Source organism: Zeugodacus cucurbitae, chromosome 5 (genome assembly GCF_028554725.1).
Source record: "Zeugodacus cucurbitae isolate PBARC_wt_2022May chromosome 5, idZeuCucr1.2, whole genome shotgun sequence".
NCBI lineage: Eukaryota > Metazoa > Arthropoda > Insecta > Diptera > Tephritidae > Zeugodacus > Zeugodacus cucurbitae.
In genome coordinates, this window is record NC_071670.1 from 7085479 (window position 1) to 7112061 (window position 26583).

Genomic DNA, 26583 nt, shown 5'->3' on the forward strand with positions numbered 1-26583 from the left:
AAAACGAACCCAGTTTGTCAAAAATTAAGATATCTTGACGAAACCTGGTACACATGTTTCTTGGTTGCTATTGAAACACCCAGATGACACGGACGGAATATGGGCGAAATTGTTTCACAAACACGCCTACTTTCCATATAACTCAATTTTTAATTCCATCTGATTTCATCACTTTATAATATAAACATTAGTAACCAATGAAGATGGCGGTAAAATATTGTCGGCAAAATACTGTATTTGAGCTGTGACATCACTTGTGGAACAATTGTCGAAATCGGTGAATAACTTTTCAAGGCCCCGGATATCGAACATGAAGAACTCAGTGCCTAAGTGTAATTTTTCACCGAAAATATCGTTAAAACTCTCATATATTTTAATGTAATTCCGAGAGAATCTTTTTCTTCTAATAAATAGTGTGTCTCTGTACCAAAAATGGTTAAAAATCGATCATAACTTCCCCTATGTATACCTAATTATAAGTTTTTCAAAAATACAGTGGGCTTAATACCTTATAAATCGGTTAATATGTGAAATATCTTAGCCAAATTAAGTGAGTATGTAGTCTTGGATATAGTGTATCTTGGTAGTGAAAATGGGTGAAATCAGTTCAGTAATTACCTCAGCCTTCATATACTATTTATGATGATTTTCGTTATTCTAGTGGACTCCATGCCGAATATATGGGTCAAATCATTATTTTAGTGGAAAGAAATTAACTAAAATAATTTCTTTTATTAATTCAAATAATTCCTTTTAATATAATTGCAATGTTCTCACTTCAATTGATTGAAAATCTCAACCTCTAACCTACTGGTAAGCAATTAAAATCGATTATTGCTCTTAGTAGTTGTTGAGTTTAATTTTGAACCAATTAATTATTCAATAAATATTGACTTTTGTGCATTTTACTTAAAATACATTTAAATTTATGCATTTAAACAAATTAAAATTTCACTGCTTCGAATTTACAAGCATTTTATGGCTTTAACAATAATTAGGGATATTATATAGCGCTACATACGAACGTGTATAAAACCAATAATACTTTTTTCTACATACATAACCACAATTATGTGCACATTTGTATATAATTAACTACATTTATGTATACCAAACATGCCGCCCTCAACCGCCACCCACCCACTGTTGGGTTGGGCGCTACTACGCAATAGGTCTGCCGCCGCGTCAATTTCGTGTATGTATCTGCTAATGGAAAATTCTTCGAGTTTCATTTGTTTATTTTTGTTTTTGTACATTTTCATGCCAATTCTGACTTTTTACTTTCTTTACGTGTATCTATACTATATACATATGCATGTATGTATCCACGCTGCATATAAGATTTAAACGCGCCGCGCGTATGTGTCAGTCAGCTCGGTTGTAAAGGGTGATTTTTTAAGAGCTTGATAACTTTTTTAAAAAAAAAAACGCATAAAATTTGCAAAATCTCATCGGTTCTTTATTTGAAACGTTAGATTGGTTCATGACATTTACTTTTTGAAGATAATTTCATTTAAATGTTGACCGCGGCTGCGTCTTAGGTGGTCCATTCGGAAAGTCCAATTTTGGGCAACTTTTTCGAGCATTTCGGCCGGAATAGCCCGAATTTCTTCGGAAATGTTGTCTTCCAAAGCTGGAATAGTTGCTGGCTTATTTCTGTAGACTTTAGACTTGACGTAGCCCCACAAAAAATAGTCTAAAGGCGTTAAATCGCATGATCTTGGTGGCCAACTTACGGGTCCATTTCTTGAGATGAATTGTTCTCCGAAGTTTTCCCTCAAAATGGCCATAGAATCGCGAGCTGTGTGGCATGTAGCGCCATCTTGTTGAAACCACATGTCAACCAAGTTCAGTTCTTCCATTTTTGGCAACAAAAAGTTTGTTAGCATCGAACGATAGCGATCGCCATTCACCGTAACGTTGCGTCCAACAGCATCTTTGAAAAAATTGGACCGTTCCAATGATTCCACCAGCGTACAAACCACACCAAACAGTGCATTTTTCGGGATGCATGGGCAGTTCTTGAACGGCTTCTGGTTGCTCTTCACCCCAAATGCGGCAATTTTGCTTATTTACGTAGCCATTCAACCAGAAATGAGCCTCATCGCTGAACAAAATTTGTCGATAAAAAAGCGGATTTTCACATTTCGAACCGAACACTGATTTTGGTAATAAAATTCAATGATTTGCAAGCGTTGCTCGTTAGTAAGTCTATTCATGATGAAATGTCAAAGCATACTGAGCATCTTTCTCTTTGACACCATGTCTGAAATCCCACGTGATCTGTCAAATACTAATGCATGAAAATCCTAACCTCAAAAAAATCACCCGTTATATGTATGCAAGTAGTGGCGTGTGCGTCTGTCCGTCTGTTTAGTGCAAGAATTCAGTTGTGTATAACAGTGTTTTTTTTTTGTTTTTGTTTTTTGACTTCTTATTGCCTTTTCTTGTACGTGGTGGACTTGTTTTGTATACATATATTTTTTGGGGTTGCTTTGCGCGTTTTGAGGGTGGTGGCACTTTTCGAGTGCTTTGCCTTTGGCTTTACCTTTTGTCACTACACAATTATAACGAGGTTACCCCAACAGAACAGCAGTGCTATGTGTATGTATGTATGTCTGTAACTAAACTGGCAGTGAGCACGAGATATCGACATTGCGTCTGCGTTGTCAGCAAGCAATGCATTGCCAGCAGCAGCAGCAGCAGCAGAAATGGTTGCCAAGCGAGCGTACAATTGGCAAAACGTGCAATTGGCAAATGGCCCAGGGCAGTTAGGTGTAGAGAAAAAAAATGTATGTATGCATATTATATATCTACATGTATTATATATATATAATGTGAGTATGTATGTATATAATATATAAGCGCGCATGCAACCATGCATGCATGCAACGAATTTAAAATTGCATGTATTCTATATATTATATATATGCAAGTCCAGCACGCTTATATATATATATATTTATATAAATTTATGTATGTATGTATATACAACTATGTACTCTGCCGTTGCATTCCCTTTTGTTGCTGCTGCTGCCGTCGTTTTGCGTGGAAAGTGTCATGCGCAGCAACGTGTTCCAATGCAATGCCTCAAAGCATGCAACAAAAAAATGCTCATCAACAACTGCAACAACAAATATAATTCATTAAACGCCCGAGCACATTATCTCATATACTATAGACTTACAGACATACATACATACAGATATACAGATATATATATACATATTCACTGCCTACTTGACACGCCAGCTTCCTCAACTCAACTCGTCATTTCCTCATGCTCATCATATGCTACCACAACGTCATCATCATCATTATTAAGACTGCTACGCAACGTCAACAGTCAACATCGCCTGATTGTTCGTAACGACATACTATATAGTATATAGATTTGTTCTACCGCCTCGTTTTTAGTGTTTTTTTTTCTTACACGATTCCGTATACGTTTCGTGTTGCTGGCAAAACGCCAACGTATCGTGCAAAATTTAGACTTCAAACGTCGTTTATACTATATAGAATATATATAAGTATGTATATCCATTATATATCGTCTACAACAACTGTGCCGCATATAACTAAATTTGTATATCCGCACGCTAAAATTTGTGCCCGTTCCCCACGCTGCGCTGCTCGCGTTACACATTCATTTTTGTTTTCATTTGCTGTTTCTTCGGCGCGTATTTCTTTTTTTTTCGCAATTCTTTTTGTCTACGCTATTTAGCATACGCTTTGCTTCAGTTTAAGTGCTGACTCTACTCTCTAGAATACAGCTTTGTGTATACGCAAAATCTATACTAAGAACATTTTTACTGTCGTCGTCCTCATCATCGTAGTTCTCGTCGTCGTCGTCGTCGTCATTAAACTTGTTTTCATTCGAGAACGACAACAGCGATTGCTACGAAACGTTCGGCAACAAGCATGACAATAATAAACGTATACTAGCACAACGTTTTAGATGCCAACAACAATGCGCCAACTTTAAAAATGACAACAGAAAACGAGTACAAACGGCGTCGCACGATGCTGGCGTTGTCGACGACAGATATACGTAACATGCCCCAATATATAAGTATTTTTGCTATACTATAAGTCATGCACTGAGCAGCTAGCTAGTCACTGTGTGTGAATACCTACATTACGTTCTGGTATTTTGTAAGAATTCAGTCCCCCTCCAAAGCAAGCAAGCCTTAAAATGTGTTAATAAATTACTAAAGTACTTGAAATACCTTTACATTTGCAGCTGTGACGTGTTTTTCTTTTGTTTTTGTGTCAGCAGCACCACAAACCGGCTATCATCTAACTGGTTGCTGATTACCTTGCTGACTACAACGACTAACTGGCACGCTGTCTAACTGGTTATCAAGCCAAGTGACTAAGTGCCAAGTTAAGTCACTACACAGCCTTCAAATGCACACATTACTTATACTCATATGCACTTGAGTTAACTTTTGCAAGTACAACATACGCGCACACTGACCTGTCTAACTGCTTTTCTTGGCGCTTGCTCTCAATCATTGGCTGGTTAGAACATCTGCGCACAAGTTTTACAAACGCCTAGCGAAGTTGTGGCTTGGTGTTGCAGTTGGTTTGTTATAAAGAAGCATGCATTTGAGTAACATTGTTTAAAATAATGATAGTAAATCGTTAAATTTGCGCTCAAATGAAATTTCTGCACATATTTCATTCAAATTCATTTGTAATTCTCAACAGGTTTATGAATAATTTTCCATATATTAAGTATTGTACTGCAACTTTTTTAAATTAATATTCAAAATGTGTTGTAACCTCACAATAAATACCGTTACGCGCTTCTAATAAGCTGTAAACCATTATACCACGTACAAACTAAGCAATTAGTTGATGTAATTAAGTTGTAAATTGATTGTTGTAGCGTCTACGCTGTTTAGTGTTAAGAAATACTATTATAGAAGTCCTGTATATGGTTCGACACAGTCTTATTATAACGAGCTGAGTTGTGTTAAAAAAAAAGTATTAATTAAGTACTAATTGAGCAATTAATTGATTTTTATGGTAATTTGTATGCAATCAGAAGTTCTTTAGCTGAGATTATATTACATTGTACAAAATTAGAAGTATATTCGGACATGTCTTAGAGCTTTTTGAAAAAATTGAAAACTTACGTGAAGTTTATAAACAGTTTAACAAACAATTTATTGTTAATTAAGTGCTAATTGAGTAATTAATTGGTTTTTTTAAGGCCAGTTGTGAGCGATTAGATGCTCTTTAGCTGAGAATCACTTGCTTTCTAGCAAATTAGGATTGTGTTAGGACATGCCTTAGAGCTTTTTGAAATAATCGAAAACTTCCGACAAGTTTATAAATAATTAGAGGTTCTTGAACTGACATTATCTTGCTTTATACCAAATTTCGATTGTGTTCGGACATGCCTTAGAGCTATTTGAGAAAATTGGAAACATTCGTAAAGTCTCATTTCATATTAGTTCGTTTATCACTCATCAAATCATTGCATAATCTCGAATTATGGCTTCAAAATGTCTATCTATCATGGGTACCACAAACCTTTACACCCGAAAAGTTTACATTACACTCAACATTTTACTTTTTTCTAATTAACAAGCTCACTTTTCAACAATGATTATAGAGTTTTGTGTTAATCATCACCAATATAACTATTCCTCCCAGTTTTTCCCATTACAATTTCACAATAGCCACTTATTCAGCATCACATCAGAAAAAAAACCAAGCTTACAAACAGCCGCACACGCTCAGCAATATCACACACACATTTGTGAAATTTGTTTTACACTCATTTTAATGAGCTAATCAATCGCTTTATTGATCATAATTTTCTAAATATACAAATAATTTCCTTTGAATTATTCAAACACTCAGTAGACGTTTTCCCTTGAATTGTACTTTTTTTTAATATAAATGTGTATTTAACATGAAATTTACACAAATAAATCACTGTGCAAATTATTGATAAAGTCAGTCTAATCACTTATAAAAGCCTTAATTGTTGTAGCATTTATAAATAATTAGAATGATAGCGTTTGTAGATTATTATTTGAGAATTTGCAAGGGTGCGTTGCAAACTTAAATTATTTCATTAAATTTTTGGTTGATTTAATATTATTTTGATTTTATTAATGCATTATTAGTTGTGTAGTGTGGGCTGCATGTTATTTTTAATAGTGGGAACAGCTTAATTGATCAATTAACATTTTATTTGAGAGACTAGTTTTTGCACTTCGCACTGCCGGCTACTTGATAATAGATCAGCTGTTATACATTTTTGTTTTTGCTTTTCATAAGAAGTTGGTAAGTTTCAACAGCTAACTGCTATTTTCTCAACAACCACAACCATTATTCATAGCAGCGATATCTACCGTTGAGTAATATTACGTATTTGTACGTGCTTTGTCGTTGAGTAGCATTTCATTTTCAACTCGATTAAAATTCAATAAAAAATCAATTTACAAAAATGAGATTTTTGTTTTGTCGATCTAAATCAACTCTTAAATCAAGCAAATACCGTTTAATTGATCAATTAGCTACTGTGCGAAAAGGCTATTAATAAGATAATCGATGTAAACAATTAAGTTGCGAACGCAGATGTATTGACAAGCAGCTTGCAGCAAAGCAGCATTTTATGTAGATATTAAAAATGGTTAGAAATACGGTTATATACCCATTGAAATGGTTAGTAATACGGTTATATACCCTTTAGATGTAACCAATATGTTTTTTTACTGTCATCAAGTAGACTTTTGGCTGGCTCTTCTTGGAAAAAGTATGTCAAATTTCGTTTAAAGGAAATACAATACAAAATTAATAAAGACTTTTCTTGAAAAAAATGAAAAAGTTCGCTTAAAAGTTCTAATGATTGAGTAATTTTTTGTAATTAATTTGTCTTACACTGAAAAATTCTTTAGTTTTTCATGAAACTATTCACATTCGTGCTAACCCTCGTACCAGAACCGGCTGCAAAATGTCTAATATGCATTGTGTTTCGCTTAGCAAAATCATTTCCAGTTTTTGTGTTTTTAAGTAAATAAATTTGGCCTTCCTAGCGCACAGCTTGTGGACCTTGACACCATACATTTGGCATACTGTTTGTGTCGAGTAAGAACTATGCAGTACATAGTTTGCATTTGCAATAAACTACAGTTGAATTTCCATAACTCGAACTTCAATAACTCGAACCCTTAACTTGGCAATAAAAGTAAAATTTCATACAAATTATCTTCCATAACTCGGAAGTCTCTTTACATCGAAGTTTTTTTTTTGTGGATTATGGTGATTCGAGTTAGGGAAATGCAACTGTACTTATATTTATACTATAATCAAAAGAAAATGAAAACAAAACTGTGCGACTTACCTATAAAGATGTCATGTAAACAGTAAACCAGCTGTTTATGCTGTCAATTTTGACAGTTTATAATTATGCCGCTAACATATTGGGTGACGCTGTAATGTAGAGGAAAATTTAAAATAAATAAAGTTCAAATTTAAAATAAACAAATTTCAATTTTCTTTTTTGAAAATTGTAAAAAAACAAATTTTACATGCAGACAAATTGTTTGATAAATTGTGAATTGTTTCCCTGCTTCGTAATTGTCAACGTCAACACATAAATGTCAAAGCGCGTTGACAGACATGACAGCTGGCTATTTTTAGCGCCTAATGAAGCTACAAAATGCAATGACGAATTGTTGAGGGCGAAAAAACAAAGCAACAACAGCGCGCTTATCTGCTGCTGATTAGACAAGCTATCTGCTGACATATGAGTTACACGGCACATACGTATAAACGTAAGTACGTAAGTATGTGTATAACGCTATCAACTGTCAACAGCTGTATGTATTTATTTTGACATGGCGTAAACGTTATCAGCGCTTGGGATCAGGCAAAAGCGAAAAGGAGAAGAAAAGAAATGTAAAGTAACGTTACAAATAACGTAACTGTGTCGTAGCGTATAACGTACGCCTTTATTACGAACTACTGTATGTGATTGATTCATATGTGATACTTAGCAGCCTTTGTGTGGCATAATGGCTGTCATACAACGAAATACAGTCAGTCAATTGAGTCAGCTAGCTAATCAATGCATTGCTTTTACACTGCGAACGTTTGCTAATCACGACGCGTTATGGCTCAGTGCATGCGTCGAATCAGCAGCGTTTCAAAGGCAACGCGGCGTTCAACGGTCGAATTATGTATATGAAATCAATGCGAATGCTCTGTTAGTGTGTTTGAGTAACTGTCCTGATAAGCGAACAACGCTCGTTCGTTTCAACGTAAACAGTTATCGCGCGACATAAATAGTTGAAAGCAAGTATCATTTCTTGAAAGCGTTTCTTCGCGCACAAAATTCTGTATGAAGCAAGGTTGTTCTCTTGCGCCTGCAGCTGCTTCTTCCGCCTCAATTAGTTTTATTATTAATTTATTTCTTATCACTTTACCACAGTAAATATGTAAATATGTATTAACGCGCTTATCTTATCAGTGCTGGTGCACGAATTTCGACTGAATTATCAGTCAAGTAATTAACCAAGAAATAAGTAAACGGCATATAAATATTTCCAGCGCGCCTCATACACGTAGAAATGTGTGTAAAATTTGTTTATTTTCGGATTTCTTATGACACGACACACACATGGCTGATAAGCGCGCAGTGGGCGCGGATATGGCATGTACTGGCATAAATTTGTCTTATCGCGAGCTAGCTTTTTTCATTATTTTAAACAAATAAATTGTGTATGCATGAGATAATTAACTTTTTTTTCAACAAAAACAAAAAAAAATGAGAAAAACAAAAGCAAAATATTTTCTTATCGAAATTCACTGTACCAACATACCATTGTTTGTTGGCGCTGTTGTTATTATCGGCAGCAATTTTTTTTTTTGTTTAGCAAATCAAGCTTTCTTTTTTTTGCAATTTTTATCAGTTGTTATTTATTTTATTCATATGATTAAACATATTTCACATTTTTATCAGCGCGCTGATAGCTATTTTTGCTGGTATTTCTTATCAAGCCCACGCTTATCGGAATTTGGCGAAAATTATGTGTAAATATTTACGGAGAAATATCGCACGCGGTTTATAACAGCAGTTTTTATAATATATAATTTTTTTCTTTTATTGTTATGTTAAATAATTTAGCCAGTCGTGGCCTTGATAATTTTATGGCACTGAAGGAAGAGAAAGAGTTGTTAGGGGCACAGTTTGGAAGAATTATGTTTCAGCGTAGCATAAAGAGTCATCACATGTGATTATTTAAATTTTTAGCGCTATATTTTTCAGTTTCATAGGTTTTTTTAAACTTATCGATTTATCGATTAGTGAATTTTTGCAACATTAAAATGCAAATTGTAGCGAAATATGCTAAAAAAATCGTTATAAAGGTTGCTAAAGCTGGCTCAGAAATTTTCTGTTATATTTTTCGCTTGTTTCATATGCTTCTACAACTTATCAATATATCGATTACTGAATTTTTGTGCCTTTTTTATGCAAATTGTATCGAAATGTTTTAAAAAGCCGTTATAAAATAGTTATAGAATATGTTAAAGCTGATTGAGTAATTTTTCGATAATTGTTATAACTTATCGATATATCGATTAGTGGCTTTTTGTGAATTTTTTATGCAAATTGTAGCGAAATGTTTTAAAAACCGTTACAAAACAGTAAATAGTGTTTGTAAAAAATAACTGCAAACTTTTCGATATTTTATTCACTCGTTTCTTGTGTTTTTTTACAACTTATCGATATATTAATTAATGAAGTTTTGCTTCTTTGAAGCGAAATGTGCTAAACACCGTTATACAACTGTTAAAGAGGTTTATAAAACTGGCTGAGAAAATTTGCAATATATTATTGACTTATTTCATATTTTTTTATAATTTATCGATTAGTGAATTTTTGTTACTTTTAAGCGCAAACTGCATGGAAATATGTTCAAAACCGTTATAAAACAGTTGTAGAGGTTGCTAAAACTAACTCATATATTTTTAGAAATATTATCGATATATTTTTAATTGTTTTATAGATTTTCGAAAAGTTATCGATATATCGATTTAAGAAGTTTTACTTTTTTGAAGCGTAATTATTAGTGAATTATGCTAAAATTTGTATAAAACCGTCAAAAAGACCGACTGCGATATTTTTCAAAACGTATCGATATAACTTACTAATTGTATCTAGTTTATCTGTTCCCAAAACTTATCGATTACTAAATTTCTGATCCTTCGAAGCGCAAATTTTAGCGAAACCTTGCTTAACCCGACAGAGATGTTATTTTAATCGAAGTGGCAGGATGAGGGGGGTAAAAATCGAATTTTTTGTCGATAACCGTGAGTTTTTATGAAATGATAGAAATAAAAATATTTTTTTGACAATAACGGTACTTTTTTAATAAAAGCTATTATGTTTCGGTAAACAAAATTAGAAATTAAAAAAAAAGAAATCGATAACTTACAATATAACAGTAAATTTTTGACAATAGCTGTTATTAAACGGTAAATATTTATATTATAACAGTAAATTTTTGACAATAGCTGTTATTAAACGGTAAGTATTTATATTATAACAGTAAATTTTTGACATTTAAATAGTAAATATTTAGCAAGTGACTCGATTTGAAAAGATTTGAATCTCAAAAAAGCTTACATTTTCTGTTAAAAACGCCTTCATAAACCGATGTTTTCAAAGATCTTATTGTGTAAATTTCCCTTTAATCGGCGCATTAATATATTTAGTCATGCTTCATGTGAAATTTGATTATAACAGAACGCTTGGAAACCCCAACTCTAAAAAATTTTGACCACAGCACACATTTTTTCGTTTAAATTTGAGTTACTTTCAAAAAAAAGAAATACCATTGTGCATGCGTGCTTTTAACAGCGCTGATAAGCCTGGCATTTCGGCCCCACCCCCCTGCTGTTAGCAAGTGTACTAATTAATTGCGTTTTTAATCACAAACGTCCTTAGCACATTTGAAAAATTTTGTTCAAGGTCATTAGAAATCACTAGTTGTGTCTGAAAACATCAATGTTGCGTTTAACTGATAATATGTGACAGTTATAAGTTTGAGTGCACTCAGTTTGCGTGAGTTATTAGAAATTTAAAGGTAGAGTTTATAGTTTTTTAGAACAAAGCGCAATTATCTAACTAGTAGAGCTTGTAAAAGCTGTAAAAAAAGACAATTTTTCTGTTATTTCTAGGAATTTTTAGAGTTTCTAAGTAATTGAAGGCAGCTGCAACACAACACACCTTAACGTAGAATTAGTTGTATATAATCTTATCTGCTTTTTCAACTTAATCACAGTGTTATCTAATCTTATCTGAAAACATGCTTAAACTTATCTATAGTTATCGGTGAAACCGTATTTTACTTATCATAAGTGCTAAACAGCAAGTCAAACATTTTGTTGACGTACATATTATTTATAAATTGTTGATTTTTCCTACAATAAAGGTTGTGTATGCAATTGAAATAATGCGGTGTGCGGCTTATCTGTACGGTTAGATAAACATGTCTTAAGATTATCGATAATTTTGCTTGTTATTTGATTTACTTGCTATAAAATATTTTATGGCATAAAATGGTGCGAAATAAACTCAAATCACTTCGCAAACTCGTAAAATAATATATTTATAAAGTAATTATAACTGTAAACGCCCACCAGCGTAGCGATAACAAAAACACAAGCCTCCAGTGATATCAAAACTCATCGATTAATCGATATTAATCGTTTGGTAGTAACATCACTTGCTTACGCCATAAATTAAGTGACTTATAAGCGCTTAACTACGCAAATTTGCGCAAAAAATTTATCAACTTTCGATAAGAAATAAATCTCTCCAAACATAAATGTATTCTTATCTGTGCGAATATAATATAATAATTAATTACTTTTATCTGAAAGCTTAAGCGGGCATGTAATATATCATTCTTACTTAGTCAAACAATTCTGTGCATATTAGTGACCATGACCTGATTAGATTTTCGCGTTCCACTGCCAGCAGAATTTTCTGCGAATTTTTTTTTTTTTTTAATGGGCACGAGTGTGTGACGAAAACGACTTTATGGATTATTTAATAAGCTTTTAGTGTGTGTTTTTTGATTTTTAAAATATATTTATTTTTTTATATTCTAAAAATGTCTTTTTTTACTTTTTTTTATTATTTTGACGCACGTGCTTGTGCCGAAAACGACATTATGGATTATAAGCCTTTAGTGTGTGCTTTTGATTATTAAAATTGTATTATTATTATTTTACTTTCTTATTTTTTTCATTAAAGCTTTTTTATGTATAAAATTTTAATTTTATTTTTTATTTTTAAAATTAAAATTATTTAATATAAAATTTATACGCACGATTTTGTGACAAAAACGACTTTATTGATAATTTACAAAGTTTTTAGAGTGTGTTTTTTGTAATTGTATTGTTTTAAGCTTTCTTTAATTTTTAGTTTTATTTTTTTATATTAAAATTTTTTTATTATTTTTTTTAATTTAAAATTTTTATTCTAATTTATTAAAATTAATTTTTTTTTTAATTAAACAAAAATTAAATATTAATTTAAAAAAATTTCTATTATTTGATTATTTTTTATTATTTTCAATTTTTTGGTTTTTATTTTTTTTTAATTTTTTTTTTGTTTTAAAATCTGAATAATTTAAATATTAATTCAAAATATTTTATTCATAATTTTTTATTTTTTTTTAATTTTTTTTGTTTTAAAATTTTATTAATTTAAATATTAATTCAAAATATTTTTTCATAATTTTTTATTTATTTTTATTTTAGTTTTATTTTTATTTATAAATATTTCTTTTTGTTTTTAAAACTTAGATTTTTTTTAATATTTTTAAATTCAACAATTTTTTTCTAATTTTATTATTTTAAAATTTTGAATGTTTTAAAATTTACCAAAAAATAATAAATATTAAATTAATTAATTTTTTTTAATTTTAATTTAAAATTTTTTTTTAAATATTTTTTCATAATGGATGAATGAATTAAATTTTTTTAATTTCTAAAAATTTAAATTTTTTTAGTTTGAGAATTTTTTTTCATATTTTTTTTATAATATTTTTTCATTATTTTTTATTAATTTTTATTTTTTCTTATTTTTATTTATAAATATTTTTTCTACATTTTTTATTTTTTATTATTTTTTATTTTTATTTTGTAAATATTTTTTTCGCAAAGTGTGCTAAATTATCAGCATCGCTGAATAGATTTCATCGCAACAGAAAAAACACGAAAATTTCATCATAACCTGAACTTAGGGCAGCGGCCTATAAATTACTTTTGAATAGTGATAAGCGAGCAATTTATAAATAATCTATATACATATACATACTTATGTCAACTTGTCAGCTATCTACTAAATTAAAATGAGCAGCTGATTGGCACGTAGTGACTGTCTGCCGCGGCGCATTTAAAAATACATTTTAAACATTTTAAAGGCGCGTTGCAAAAAAGATATTGCGTTATCAAATTCAGGGTTGTAATTGAGCGGCTGACTAGCAGCAAGCATTGTAAGTTGCTTACAAAGCACCGTTTATTATTTCTATTTTCTGCTGAAGCCTAAGCGCGTCTAACTAAACTTGATCGCTCGCTGATTTTGTTGCTACTTTTTTTTTTTTAATTTGCAACGCTTGCTCTCGTGCATTCATAATGAAATCTCATTGAATTTTTCTGCATGCCAGTCGCGTTGCGCGCGGCGACAACAACGTCGTTTGCAGGCAGCGCGCGCGCGCGTTGAGCGTGTCAATTTGTACGTTTGCGTGCGGCATGCTACTACTGAGTGTGTGACTTGAATTTGGCGCGCTGCTTTGCTGCCACAAAACTGGCGGCTAACACGCTAAGCAGGTATATAAGCGCTACATACCCACACCCTGTATGCATAAACTATATATTATATTATATATAATTAACCGCTGCTACTTTACATACTTAAAAATATAAATTTGTGCGTGCTTGCGCTCGCCAATTAAAAAAAAATTAGAAAAAACGCGTGCACACCAAGCAACTCTTGCAATTAGCATTATAAACAAATAGCTGCTATAAATACGTATCACGAATGTTGCGGCGCATTGTTGAATTTTAAATATGCCGCGAGCAGACACATCACACACATATGGCAACCATACGCCGTGCACGCATTGGCAGTGAGCACGTTTCATGCTCCACACCGCCGCGCTCACGGTAACGCAATCGTCGCAATTGCCAATTGCTAAACTAAACATTTACATTTCGATATTTTTGAATTCGAGTTTATTTGAATAATTTTTTGTATTCATTTTTTAATTTTTTCTCATTCCCTCTCTCCCTCTCTCTTACAACTCATGCGAGTAATTCATTAATATGCAATGTACGTGCGGAATGCCATTCAAAAACGTCGTGGAAAATGCTCTACACATCCAGGTCTAATAAATGCAATTACGTTTGTGTCCACGTTTCAAAGGAGACAGAGAAAACTGCAGTGACTCACTGTGAATAACTAATTCCGTGGTAACTAGTTACTTGCTCAGTGAGAACACTTCCGAATTATGGCTTGATAAAGTGTTTTGATAATTTTTCAACGATTTTTAGCGTTAACTGTTCGAAAATTTAAAATGATTGCAAAAAAATTAAACTTAAAAGACTTGAGTCGCATGTTTAAAGTGTGTTCATACACAGCAAATTACTTCTTGAGAGGTTGAGAAAGCAAAACTTTAGCGATTTTGTCGGCTGAAAACTGTATTCGATTCGTTTTAACCTTTAAATAACTATATTCGATCTTTTCTTAAACCAAAATAAAAAATAAGGCCTAAAGAGACTTTGTAGACTTGCTTAAGGTGTGTTCACATATAGCTAAAGGCTTCACAGATCGAAATTTTTGAGATTAAGTACGCAAAGCTTATTCGGGTTCGGTCGAGAGTTTTGACACCGATTTTCTTACAAAAAGAATGTGTATAAGTCTTCAAGAGGCTGAAATTGGTGCATGAAGAATAACGGCACTTTTTAAATCACAAGCCAAAGAAGAATCATGTCATTCCCACGCCAGTCTGTTCAACATAGATTAGGTTAGGTTCAAAGGCTGACGGATGTATCCCACTTGGACAGCTAATGGCGCCAGTCCATTGCGATGCCAAAAGACTCCCGAGTATGGATCGCAAAGAAGACCCTTACGTCCATTCCGACAAGTTCGCTAAAGATATAGCCATCGATATGTTTCAACCTCAGTGTTGCGAACGCTGGACACTGGTGGACAAAATTACTTGATGTTTCCACCTCACTTTCCTCCATACAGCTACGACAGTTTGCGTCCGGCAGTATTCCTAGCCTCATCGCATGTATAGCTATTCCGCAGTGTCGGCTGAGAACTTCCACTGTTTTGACAAGGTGAACCTTTTTAAGTGCAATAGTTCAGCCGACGTCGTGCGTTCCACTTTGAGACTAAAGGATCTCGCAACCGAGTAGATTTTGGTTGTTAACCTGGTTCTGCGAGAGGTCCAGTGTTCCAGCGCTAGAGCACAAGATGACTACAGCGCTCCGACTCGTTTTAAGCACGGGAGCTCCTCCGCTCTGGAGTTGCCAACGATTCCGTTGTAACCACACACTCAACCGAGTCTGAACTGGAATGTAGCCGGATTCCTTCCTTGTACCCAGAATTGACATCGGACCAGTACTAGTACCTCCAAGTACTAGAAAGCCCACCTCCTCTACATCAGTACAAATACAGTAATCCACAGTATATTTTACTCGAAGCACAATTTTAACGTACTCATCACGTACGTGCACTCAAGTGCCCGCTTGTACCTTTAGCTATTGTCCACAGAGGCAAATCACCACCCGCGCTCCAACAATACTGTCAAATAATACATTTGATTAAGCGATGACAGTTTGGCTACATAACGGCCGGTCGGTATAACGTGATTGCCATTGTACGCTACGCTACGCGCAGTCGTGACTCTCGGTTTTATTACGTATACGTGACGAAGTAAACTTTGCATTACCTCCGCTTGGGTTGTGGTGAGGTGTAGCTTTATTTGCGCTTCATTTTTATGACCGTTGTAAAGTAGACGATTGGTATTTTAGTAGCTTAGAAATATACTATATTCACACGCAGAATCCATAGGTAGACTCAGATATTGTTAGATGCTTTACGGTCGTTATGGCACACTTTGTGTTCATAACTGTAGTTCGCAATTTCAGTTAATGTGGTGCGTAGAAAGTAAGTCGTTTGGAGCTTGACTGACTAAAACAGTGCGTATTGCGCTTTCAGAGAGTTGAGAATAGTTCAAAAGCAAGTAGAACTGGAGGGTCGTGAGTTCTTTTTAGAAACTAAATCACGTCACGAACTTTTAAAAGCTTTTCGTTGACAGCTTAAAGCTTGTAAGACCCTATAATTGGCAGCTAAAGTCAATGACTCTCAAAGTCTTCTAATCAAATCTTCTTCCATATTTACAAATTCCATTACAACCACAGCCGCGTTGGGTCTCACACATGCAGTACCTTACTTGGCATGCCAACTCACCCTTATTGGCATTGAAATTGAGGATTATATTTGAATAATGGTCTACTGTGTTTGGCCAAAGCCTCTAGGCAACAAGGCATATACTCGTACATATATTTGAATCCAATTATAATTTCAAATCCCAAATTGCGCCTTCTGCGTCCAATTGTTACGGCCATGCGTGGAAAGCCATTCAACCTTCAAGGTTTCTTAGGGAAAAATTATGAATTCCGCAAGCACGAATTTTATGCAGCACGTTTACAAATTTACGAGCATATGGGGGACGTTGTTGTTACTCTGTCAATCCTTCAATTCATTTTGTAAACTATACGCGTGAGTGAGTGGTATGTACTACACTATATGCTGGTCATGTATGCGTAGCCGCCATCAGCAATAAGCTCCAGAACTTCTTTCTCCCCTCTCTTTTGCTGGTTTTCTTATTATTTATCTTCACATTATATTAAGTACTTCCACAGCATTTGAATTCAGTTCCGGTGCTCAGTGGTGGTTTGGAATGGTATGTACTTCTGTGCGTTCGTGTGTTGCATGTAGTAATACAACATGGCGTTGTTCCTAATGTAGCGCTTCTTAAACACGTTGTCAGCATATTAAGCGTGTGTGGATTTGAGTTGCTGTACAATTGATAGTCGGTTGAGTCCAATGGGAATGCGTTTCTGCTACTTTAATATGCCTTCATAGCCCTTCCCAGGGCTCCAGGTTCAGGATCTTAATTATATGGGAGATAATTTAAGCTCATTTTATCAACAGCTCCAGTGCTTTGAGAAGTAGAAACTCCATGAAATACTCTCGTCGAAGCTTTGGATATATTAGGGAAGGGTTACTTAGTCCAAAGAAATCATGCGATTTGATATTAACTGAGGCATTCTTCAAGTTACAGAAACAGTGTTTGGGGCTGATCTAGAGCTGTATGAAGAAGGAACTCTATGGATTTTCCGAATTTCATGAAATCTCAGTGTCTTCTCTTACTTAAGTACGATCTTTGCGTTATTTAAGGAAGACTGTTCAGTCTGAAGAAATCTTTTCTAAAAAAGAAGAACGATTCTTTCCATAGAAACCTCTTCCATACATCTTTTGTTGTGTCCCTGAATACGTGGTCTACTTAGTTTGAGGAGGCGCCAGCAAAGGAACTGCCGGAGCTCTCATGTTTCACATTTTTTGGTTAACCGGCTAACCGCTGGATGGTTCAAACGCTCCGGATCGCCAAGAAGATGTTATGTTCTTCCATAATCAAGAACAATAACCATTCTAAAGTCATCTGAACCACACTTCACACTTTGACACTCACTGCCTGCTGAAGTGAGCCCACCACGTGGTTCAAACGTCTCGGATCGCCTAGAGGATGCTTTGCACTTCCATAACTAGGAACAGTAGCTATGCTAAAGTCACCAGGATCGCGCCACATTTCCTTTGACACTCGATTAGTAGACTAGTAGATTATGTTGGCTACTTTTATCGACAATGAAAACCATTCTAGCGTCACCAGGAGTGCAGCAATTCCAAGAATTTCATATTGCCATGTGAATATTGTACAGTTTGGCGACCACTGGAGAATGAAGCGATTCCTCCACTCCCAAACTTCGGGTGTATTCTGTGAGGTTTGTCTCTATTACTAACCAGACCATACTCTGATTTGTTAGAAGAAGAACAGTGCGAGCTTCGCAGCAACTTCTTTTACAGTATGAAATTTTATGAACTTTTGAAACACTTCAAAAAAATATGTCGAAAATTGTTCTTCACGTATTTTAAACCTGTTATAGTCGCATTCTTACATCTCTCTCCCCCTTTTCTACGATTTTCTTAACTAGTTTCTGTATATTTCCCCACTGGGGCTACTTGCCGCAATTGCTTTGCACATGTCGCAGCAATTTTCCACGTACGAGTATGTGCCGCAGCAAAACTACTCGCACTTGAGAAACGTGTTAGCCACTGCTGCTGCCACTTTTAATGCCGCCTTATTGCTCATTTGTTGTCATCCGTTGTTTCTTTGCCGCATTGTCTGCTGCGCCATAGCTTTCTTACGTACCTTTGCTTTTCTTTTTTATTTCGGTATTTTTTTTTTACATTTTTGTGATAGCTAAGCATAAAAAGTTGATTAACTTTTGCACGAAGCCAAAAACTGTTGACTGTTTGGTATGCAATACAATACGTCGGTCGTTTGAGCGTTGTAGCGTGTACAGCAGCGCGCTCATGTTGTTGGCTGGCAGTCGAGCTTAGCCACGACGTTTATTAAGCAGTCAGTGCGCGTATAACAAAAACGCCTTGTGAGACGACGACTCGGTTGTTGTTGAGATTGTTGTTGTTGGTGGTGATGGCGATAGCTTATCGTAAGCGGTAACGCGTGGGGCGGTGACAAGTGCGACTTGGCTAGCGCGATTGCTATTACGTTTACGCGCACATTTGTGGCGTGTCGAACCGGTTGTCGCTGAACTTACATACAAATGTATATGGTGCGTACGTGCTCAACTCCGTCCAACAGCTGTGCGGTGCGACGCAGCGCGGCATTGTTATTTTGCCGCACGTCTTGTACGACCGGTTTCCTTTTGTTTCTACACTTCTTACTCACTCATTTAAATAACATAGATTTTCTATGTAAAGCGCGCTAACTTGTCGCCTGTAGAGTAACTGGTTTCCGCGCGCTCGCCGCTCTTTTAGCGCTTTTTTATGCGTGCCGCAGCAACTGGTTTTTGGTGCTCCATTTGTTTTTGCTTCTTTTTTGCAGTTTCTTTAGTAATTTTCCAGCGTTGTTTTTTACGGCTTTGCTGCGTTTGTGCAATGTTGTCGGTCGGTGTCGCAGGTCGTCGCGCGCATTTGCATTACAGGTTTTCAATGGCAAGCAGCAACGTTGCATTTTTTCTGCAGCTAACGGGTTTGCACGCGCTCAAAAACGCGCGCACTCATTTGTGAGTGACGAAAAGTACACAATTTCGCTTATTTATGAAAAAAATCTAAAATTTTCGAACGCGAAATTTTAAATAGCAAGTAACGATTTTAGACGCTACCGAATGCACTTGTACCTACACGCTTTTGGAAGTAATGCAATTGAAGCTTATTGGGATGAATTTATGAAAAAGCAAAATATTTCGAAGAATATCGAAGAAGATTTGCCGCGCCTCCACCACCAAGTAACGATTTCAGCTGGTACCGAGTACTAGAACTCGCTTCCATTAGTGTTTAACGAAATCGAAACTCGTTGGAATGAATTTATTAGAAAATCACAAATTTTCGAAAGAGATTTCCTAGGGCTGTAGCAGCAAGTAACGATTTTAGATGCTACCGAATACTTGTACGTACACTCTTTTGCAAGTAATGCAATTGAAGCTCATTGGGATGAATTTATGAAAAAGCAAAATATTTCGAAGAATATCGAAGCTTCCACTACCAAGTAACTATTTTAGACGTTACCGAATACTTGTACTCGGTCTTTTTTTTGTGTGTAATGAAAATGGAAGTTCGTCCGAATGAATTGATGAGCAAAAATCACAAATTTTCGACTAAGATTTGACGCGGCTTACAGCAACAAGTAACGATTTTAGATGCTACCGAATACTTGTACTCGGTCTTTTTTGTGTGTGTAATGAAATCGAAACTGTTTGGAAGGAATTTATGAGTAAAAATCACAAATTTTTGACTAAGATTTGACGCGGCTTACAGCAACAAGTAACGATTTTAGATGCTACCGAATACTTGTACTCGGTCTTTTTTTGTGTGTAATGAAAATTAAACTTGTTCTAATGAATTTATGAAAAAATCGGAAATTTTCGTAAAGACTGGCAGCGGTTTCCGAATCCAAGTAATGATTTTAGACGCTACCAAATACTTGTACTCGGTAATTTTTTGTATGTAATGAAATGGAAGATCGTTGTACTGAATTTATGTGAAAATTACAAATTTTAGAACACTTTTTAAAATGATTTGCAGCGGTTTCCGAATCCAAATAACGTTTTTAGCTGGTACCGAATACTTGTACTCAATTTAGCACATTCCTTCCTTACTTATTTTTCTACAAGAGCATAGTGCAAACTTTGAACTTGCTTTTAGTTTTTCTTCATGCTACTCTCATCTTCCACATATCTTCACACACTTCTCAAAAAAAAAAAAAAGAAAACCTCGTCTTACGGGTTACTCCAGGTCTTTCTTATGAATGCACATAAACTCGTTTTGCCACAAACAACATTCTGTAGTATCCCACGTTGCGTTACATACAAACATACATACATAGACACACATAAAAGTCAGCAAGTCAGCCCCATTCACTAGCTTTGCTAGCAGCACTTGAATAGCTGGCGCTCCGCAATGTAGCAGTGAATTTTGGGGTCGTTGCTGTAGTGTTGTGTCGTTGCGTCGCCGTAACGTCACGAAAATACGCGCGTTCATACATAAATACAGCACTACATATATATATAATATATATACTATATATTTATAAAAATACGCTAGTTCACACACATAATAGCACACAACAACAACAAAATAGATGTATACTAAATACAAAAGCAGACAAAAGCTTGTTTGAAAGGCAGTCCCAGCCCGTTTGGGTAGCGTATGTTATGCGGTTTTAGGAGGCTTGCAATAGCGTAAATGGCATTCATTACCACTACAGTAACAGCAACAGCAGCAACAACATAAGTGACGTATGCATAGTATATGTATTGAAAACTTGTGTTGTTATTGTTATTGTTTTTTGCAAATGAATGAGCGCACGACATGCATATTTACCAGAAATACTTGTGTATGTTGTTCTAAACTTATACTATTTATATACATATAAAACTATATAGTATATATATACACACATAATTTTGCTAATTTCAAAGCATCACGACTTTTAAAAATACACACATCTGCACAAAAATTCTTTAGTTTTATTTTTATTTTTTTTTTGTGAGCGGCTGACTATCGTCATTCGCAGCTGAAATTTTCATAAACAAGCAGATGTTGACATGCTCCCATTAGGCTACATACTTTGTAAATATGTATGCAGATAAATATGTGGCAAGTGTGGTGATAAAGAGGCATTTTGTATATACTAGAATATTTGTTGTGGGCAGTGTGAACCATTTCGAACAGTTTATAATGTTGATAGTTTGTTTAAAATAACCAAAAATATATAGAATGTAGTTACAATTAGAGCTAGCAATTTTATCCAGATTTCTCAGTTAAACGGATAAACTGAAAATTACATTATCCGTCATCCTAAATAAAAAATTGCTATCCGGATAAACCGAATTATAGTATCGGTTGTTTAAATGATAAATCTGAGCTTTCCGGCTTACGGTTAAACTGAAAATTGCATTATCCGGTAGAATTACCTTATTCGGTGGCTTAAAGAAAAAATCTGGGTTGTTTGGCTATCCGGATAAAACGAAAAATTCTATATCTGGTGCCCTTAAATTAAATCGGATTTTAACCAGCCGGATAAACAAAATTACTTTATCCGGTGGCCTAAACAAAAAATCTGGGCTGTTTGGCTATCCGGATAAACCAAATAATGCTGCTATGCGGTACCCAATGTAATAAAACCAGGTTTTAGCCATCCGGATAAGACAAAATTATCTTATCCGGTGACGAAAATACGAAAAATTTGGATTTTGTGATATTTTGATAACTATTGGAACTGGAAAATTCAACCGGATATTGGGCTAAATCAATTTGGATCTACGGATAGTTCTACAAATGATTTTTAATGTAATAAGTACAATATCTATACTATCCAGGTTTTATCCGCACCAAAGAAAAACCAATATTCGAAATTCTGATATCCAGATAATTGCATTAATTAATATTAATGAAGAAATAACTCGATATCCATACTAGCCGAATAATATCTATGTCAACGGATAATCCGTTTGAGTACCTGGGTATTCTAAAAGTTCTAGACCGAATGAAGTGCTTTTCTTTAGAAGAAATTCTAATAGAACTTATTATCTTTTCTGCGTGACCGCTATCTCCAATGCTAAGCAAATCGATTTTCAAGTTTGAAATTGAAGTTTCCAAAGGCCCAAGAACACCAAAACCAACAAAGATGCCGCAGCCGATAATATGATCATTAAGGTTTCTTGTAAAGAACAGAGAGAGTTCTGATAGTAAGAATTTTGGTATCCCGGAAGAGATCACGGGAAACTCACCCTTAAAACACCTGTTCTTTATAATAGAAACTACTAAGTATGACTCAAAAGACCCAGAAGCATCGACATATTGCATTGAGCCTCACAAATTAAGCATTCTGCTTTTTATATTATGATCTCACGCTCAACTTGCAACATTGCTATAATTTTTTCTTTTTTTTTCAAAAACATTTTTCAATTTGAAAGCATGTTTATTTACATATTCTTGTATTTTTTTTTGTTTTGTTTAGAAACGTCCAACAATTGAAATTAACATTATAAGTTTTGTAAACAGAAATTCTACTTTACATACGGTGCTTTCGATTCCCCCATTGCTAGTTTGCTGTACTGCTGCTACTCCTGCTCATGTTTATTAAAGTGAATTTCTGCTATAAAAGAAGAATGCGCCTGTTATAAAAAGCTATTTTTATACCTCATTCAGCACGAAAATGAAACTGAAGTCCATTATACAACTTCCCTTGGGCCGATGTTTATGTTTATGCGTATACATATAGATAAATAAATATACGAGAATATTCATATGTAGACGCTGACGTTATTACGACGCGTTTATGTTTACAACATTCTACGTGTAGAAGGCACGCAACACCATATACGAGTATGCAGTCCATTTGAGTATAGTATATGGGCACTTTCAGCGCTCATTCATGTGTCTATATGTATTCAAATTGTGTATTTTTATACTTCCTATCGGATTGAAGTCATTAAACTCCGCTCTATTAAGGAATAGTATAGTAGTTTATAGAGATTTCTACAGTATATATCACAGAGAAGAGGGAGTTAATCAACTCGAAATACTCAGAAAAATGTAATTTTGTATATAAATATGTTTTAGGGACCCTCATTTGTTATGTAGAAAAATATTGGAGTGATTTTGACGTGAAATAACGGAAAGTAGCGTTTAATCCTGGAAGCTATTAAAAAATTTATAGAAATCTGTACAGTAAATCTTATAGAGAGGGACTCAATAGACTCGAAAATCAAACATTTTTGAATACAATTTTTAAGGGACCCGCATTTGTTCCTAAAGGAAATATTGAAACGATTCCGATGAAAAATAACGGTAAATTCTGTTTATCTTCGAAGCTACCCATGGGTTTCTTATAAATCTTACGTATAGTGAGACAAAAGTCTGAAAATACGTATGTTTTAAACAGAATTTATTTTAAAAATTTAAGCACCCTTCTTTCGTATGAAAAGAAATATATGACAGTGGTTCCTTTGACAAATAACGGTAAAAAGCATGAAAATAGTATTATAAAGCCTCAAACCTACTTGGAAACGCCCTGAATAGCTTACCTACTTCTACTACACTTGTAAAATTGTTTAAAAAATTTAAAAATAATAAAAAAAAACAATAAAAAAATAATAATTTAAAAAAATGCAATAAAAATTCTTTTTAAATAAAAAATAATAATTTAATTTTAAATTAAAAAAAAATTAACTAAAAATAAAAAAATTAAAATTAATTTTGAAAATTGAAAAATTGTAGAAATGAGTGTAAAACCCCACCTCTACCACTAAAAAATATATTTTTATCGAAATTAGCGTTAAGCTGCTGTCGTGATTCAACTAAAAAAATCACAAATAATACAAAAAAAAATAATAAATAAATTTAATTTTAAATCTAAAAATTACAAAAAAAGTAATAATTAAAAAATAATAATTAAAGAAGTAATAACAATAAAAAAAATAAAAAAAAAATTAGAAAAAATTAGAAAAAATTAGAAAAAAAAGAAAAAAGAAACCCCCCACCTCTACCTCCGAAAAACACTTTTTTTATCGAAATCAGTTGTAAGCTGCTGTTGTGATTCAACTCAAAGCTCGTGACTACATGTGGCTGGTACTTTACTGTTTTTTAGTCAAATGTATGCAATGCAATTTGACACACTGTACATATGCAATATGTTTGTAAATTCCACTTAAAATGTATTTTTGTTGTATTGTTGTATGAATGTATTTTATTTGTATATTAAATGCAGTTTGCCAGCCTATGTTAATTATTTATGCTATATTTTCATCATAACTTATTTGAATATAATTTTATTCTAGGTACCATTTTTATTAATTTAAATTTTTTATAACAGTATATATTTTTTTGGTCATATAATATTATTTGAATTGCAAATTTATTTTAATTTATATATTTTTATTAATTTTAAAATTTTTCTTAATTATAATTTTTTTAATATATATATATTTTTATTAATTTTAAAATTTTTGTTAATTATAATTTTTTCAATTTATATTTTTTTCATTTTAAATTTTTTAATTATAAATTTTTTTTAATTTTAATTTTTTTTTCAATTTTTCGCCATACATATCAACTAACGCTTCACACACATACACATTCAATGATCATCGCAGTGTCATCAATAAGTAAAATATAGCGCTACTGTGGAAAAAGCAAATGCATTTCTTCATTGTTTATGTGTGTGTGTGTGTAAGCTGCTGGTTAATTGTGTGTGCGCGGAATATGAAAAATATTTCTAAAAAAAATACATAACAAACATATGTACATAAATAGTAAATAGCAGCAGAACGCCAAAAAAAAAAAGCAATTTTGTCTGATTCGATTCGAATTTTATAGTTTATGTGCCGCCCATGCCACATCCGGTTGTGCCGTTAGGCAATTCGACGTCACCAGCTTTGTCGTCATCACACCAACAGCAACAACAACAACATCCACAACATGCACAACAAATATCACTACAACAACAACAACAACAACATCAACAACAACTACCACCTCAATCTCTAGCACCACCATCACACCAGTCAATAGCACCACCACCTCTGCCACAATTACCAACAACCGCCTGTTCAGTCACACAATTAGCACAAAGTCCGATGGCTAATCTCATGTCAATTACAGAGACATTACCACCGGGTAGTCCAAGGAATGGACCGAGTCCACCGGGACCGCCGCCACCGCGCACAGCATCACGCGGTAGCCAACATTCACCGAATAGTTCGGGTGAGTAATGTGTCCCAGTGTGAAAGCGAAACTAAACCAAAATAAAATAAATAAATATTTTATAATATTAAGTAGTTTTGTTGTTGTAAAATTGGTAGCATTCCGTTTAGAGACCATTCCAAAATCGCTAGAGCGAAATATGCACTAAATAACGGTACTGCGTGCGGTTCGTACGATTACTGTTCTAATTTTTTTCTTGTGACTTCGATAGATTTTGTGCAGCGTCTATGTAGCCGCATCTAGAACTAACTACATTCCTCATACTACCTGTGCACTCATACCTACATCTACGCACTCATACACTCATATACTCATTATAACTAACTGTACTCTTTGTACTCTATAACTTTGGGTCTCCACAATTGTTGAGCTCACAATAATGTGATTTTTTTTCTTTTTATTTCTTCCATTGCAGCCGGCTCTTCGTCCGGACGTCGTTCGTCGGGTTCACGACACGTCTCGAGCACCACAGTCACCAGCTCCGAGGTGCAATCGAGTCCAGCGAATACACCACAAGTGGGACCCGGTAGCGGTCCCAGCGGCGGCAACGCTAACAATGGCGGCGCAGTCAATGTGAGTAGCGGCAGTGGTGGTAATGCTGGTGGCAACAATGGACCGCTGCCACCGGGCGCAAGTGGTGCGGATGCAAATGTCGGTGGCAACAGCAATGGTCCAGGCGGTAATAACAGCAATGGACAAGGCAGTGGCGGCATGAATGCAGCAAATGCTGCAGCAAGTGGTGGCGCGTCAGCGTCAAATGCGGCAGCCGCTGCACAAAATGCCACACTCAAGTGCACATTGTGTCAGGAGCGGCTGGAGGATACACATTTCGTGCAGTGTCCGTCTGTTAATCATCATAAGTTCTGCTTCCCCTGCAGTCGAGAGAGCATCAAGCGGCAAAATGTGAGTTTTTGGGCTATAATTTATGAAGAATAAAAATGAGAATTAATATTCATGCAATT

The 26583-nt window shown here is 34.4% G+C and overlaps 1 protein-coding gene and 1 long non-coding RNA gene across 7 annotated transcripts in view; one reads left to right on the plus strand and one right to left on the minus strand.

The window, feature by feature from the left end:
* Window positions 1-26583, minus strand: part of LOC128921898 (uncharacterized) — a 62985-nt gene that overhangs the window by 28040 nt on the left and 8362 nt on the right. The window contains exon 2 of the long non-coding RNA XR_008471226.1: window positions 7367-7455. This is a non-coding gene — a long non-coding RNA (uncharacterized LOC128921898). The remainder of the gene's footprint in view (window positions 1-7366; window positions 7456-26583) is intronic.
* Window positions 1-26583, plus strand: part of LOC105218457 (interferon regulatory factor 2-binding protein 2-A) — a 34795-nt gene that overhangs the window by 7962 nt on the left and 250 nt on the right. For 5 of the 6 annotated variants that reach the window (XM_054230861.1, XM_054230863.1, XM_054230862.1 and 2 more), the window contains 2 exons: window positions 25235-25621; window positions 26037-26524. In XM_054230861.1, coding sequence (XP_054086836.1) covers window positions 25235-25621; window positions 26037-26524 — 875 coding nt within the window. The remainder of the gene's footprint in view (window positions 1-25234; window positions 25622-26036; window positions 26525-26583) is intronic. The other variant, XM_054230864.1, reaches the window with a different exon arrangement.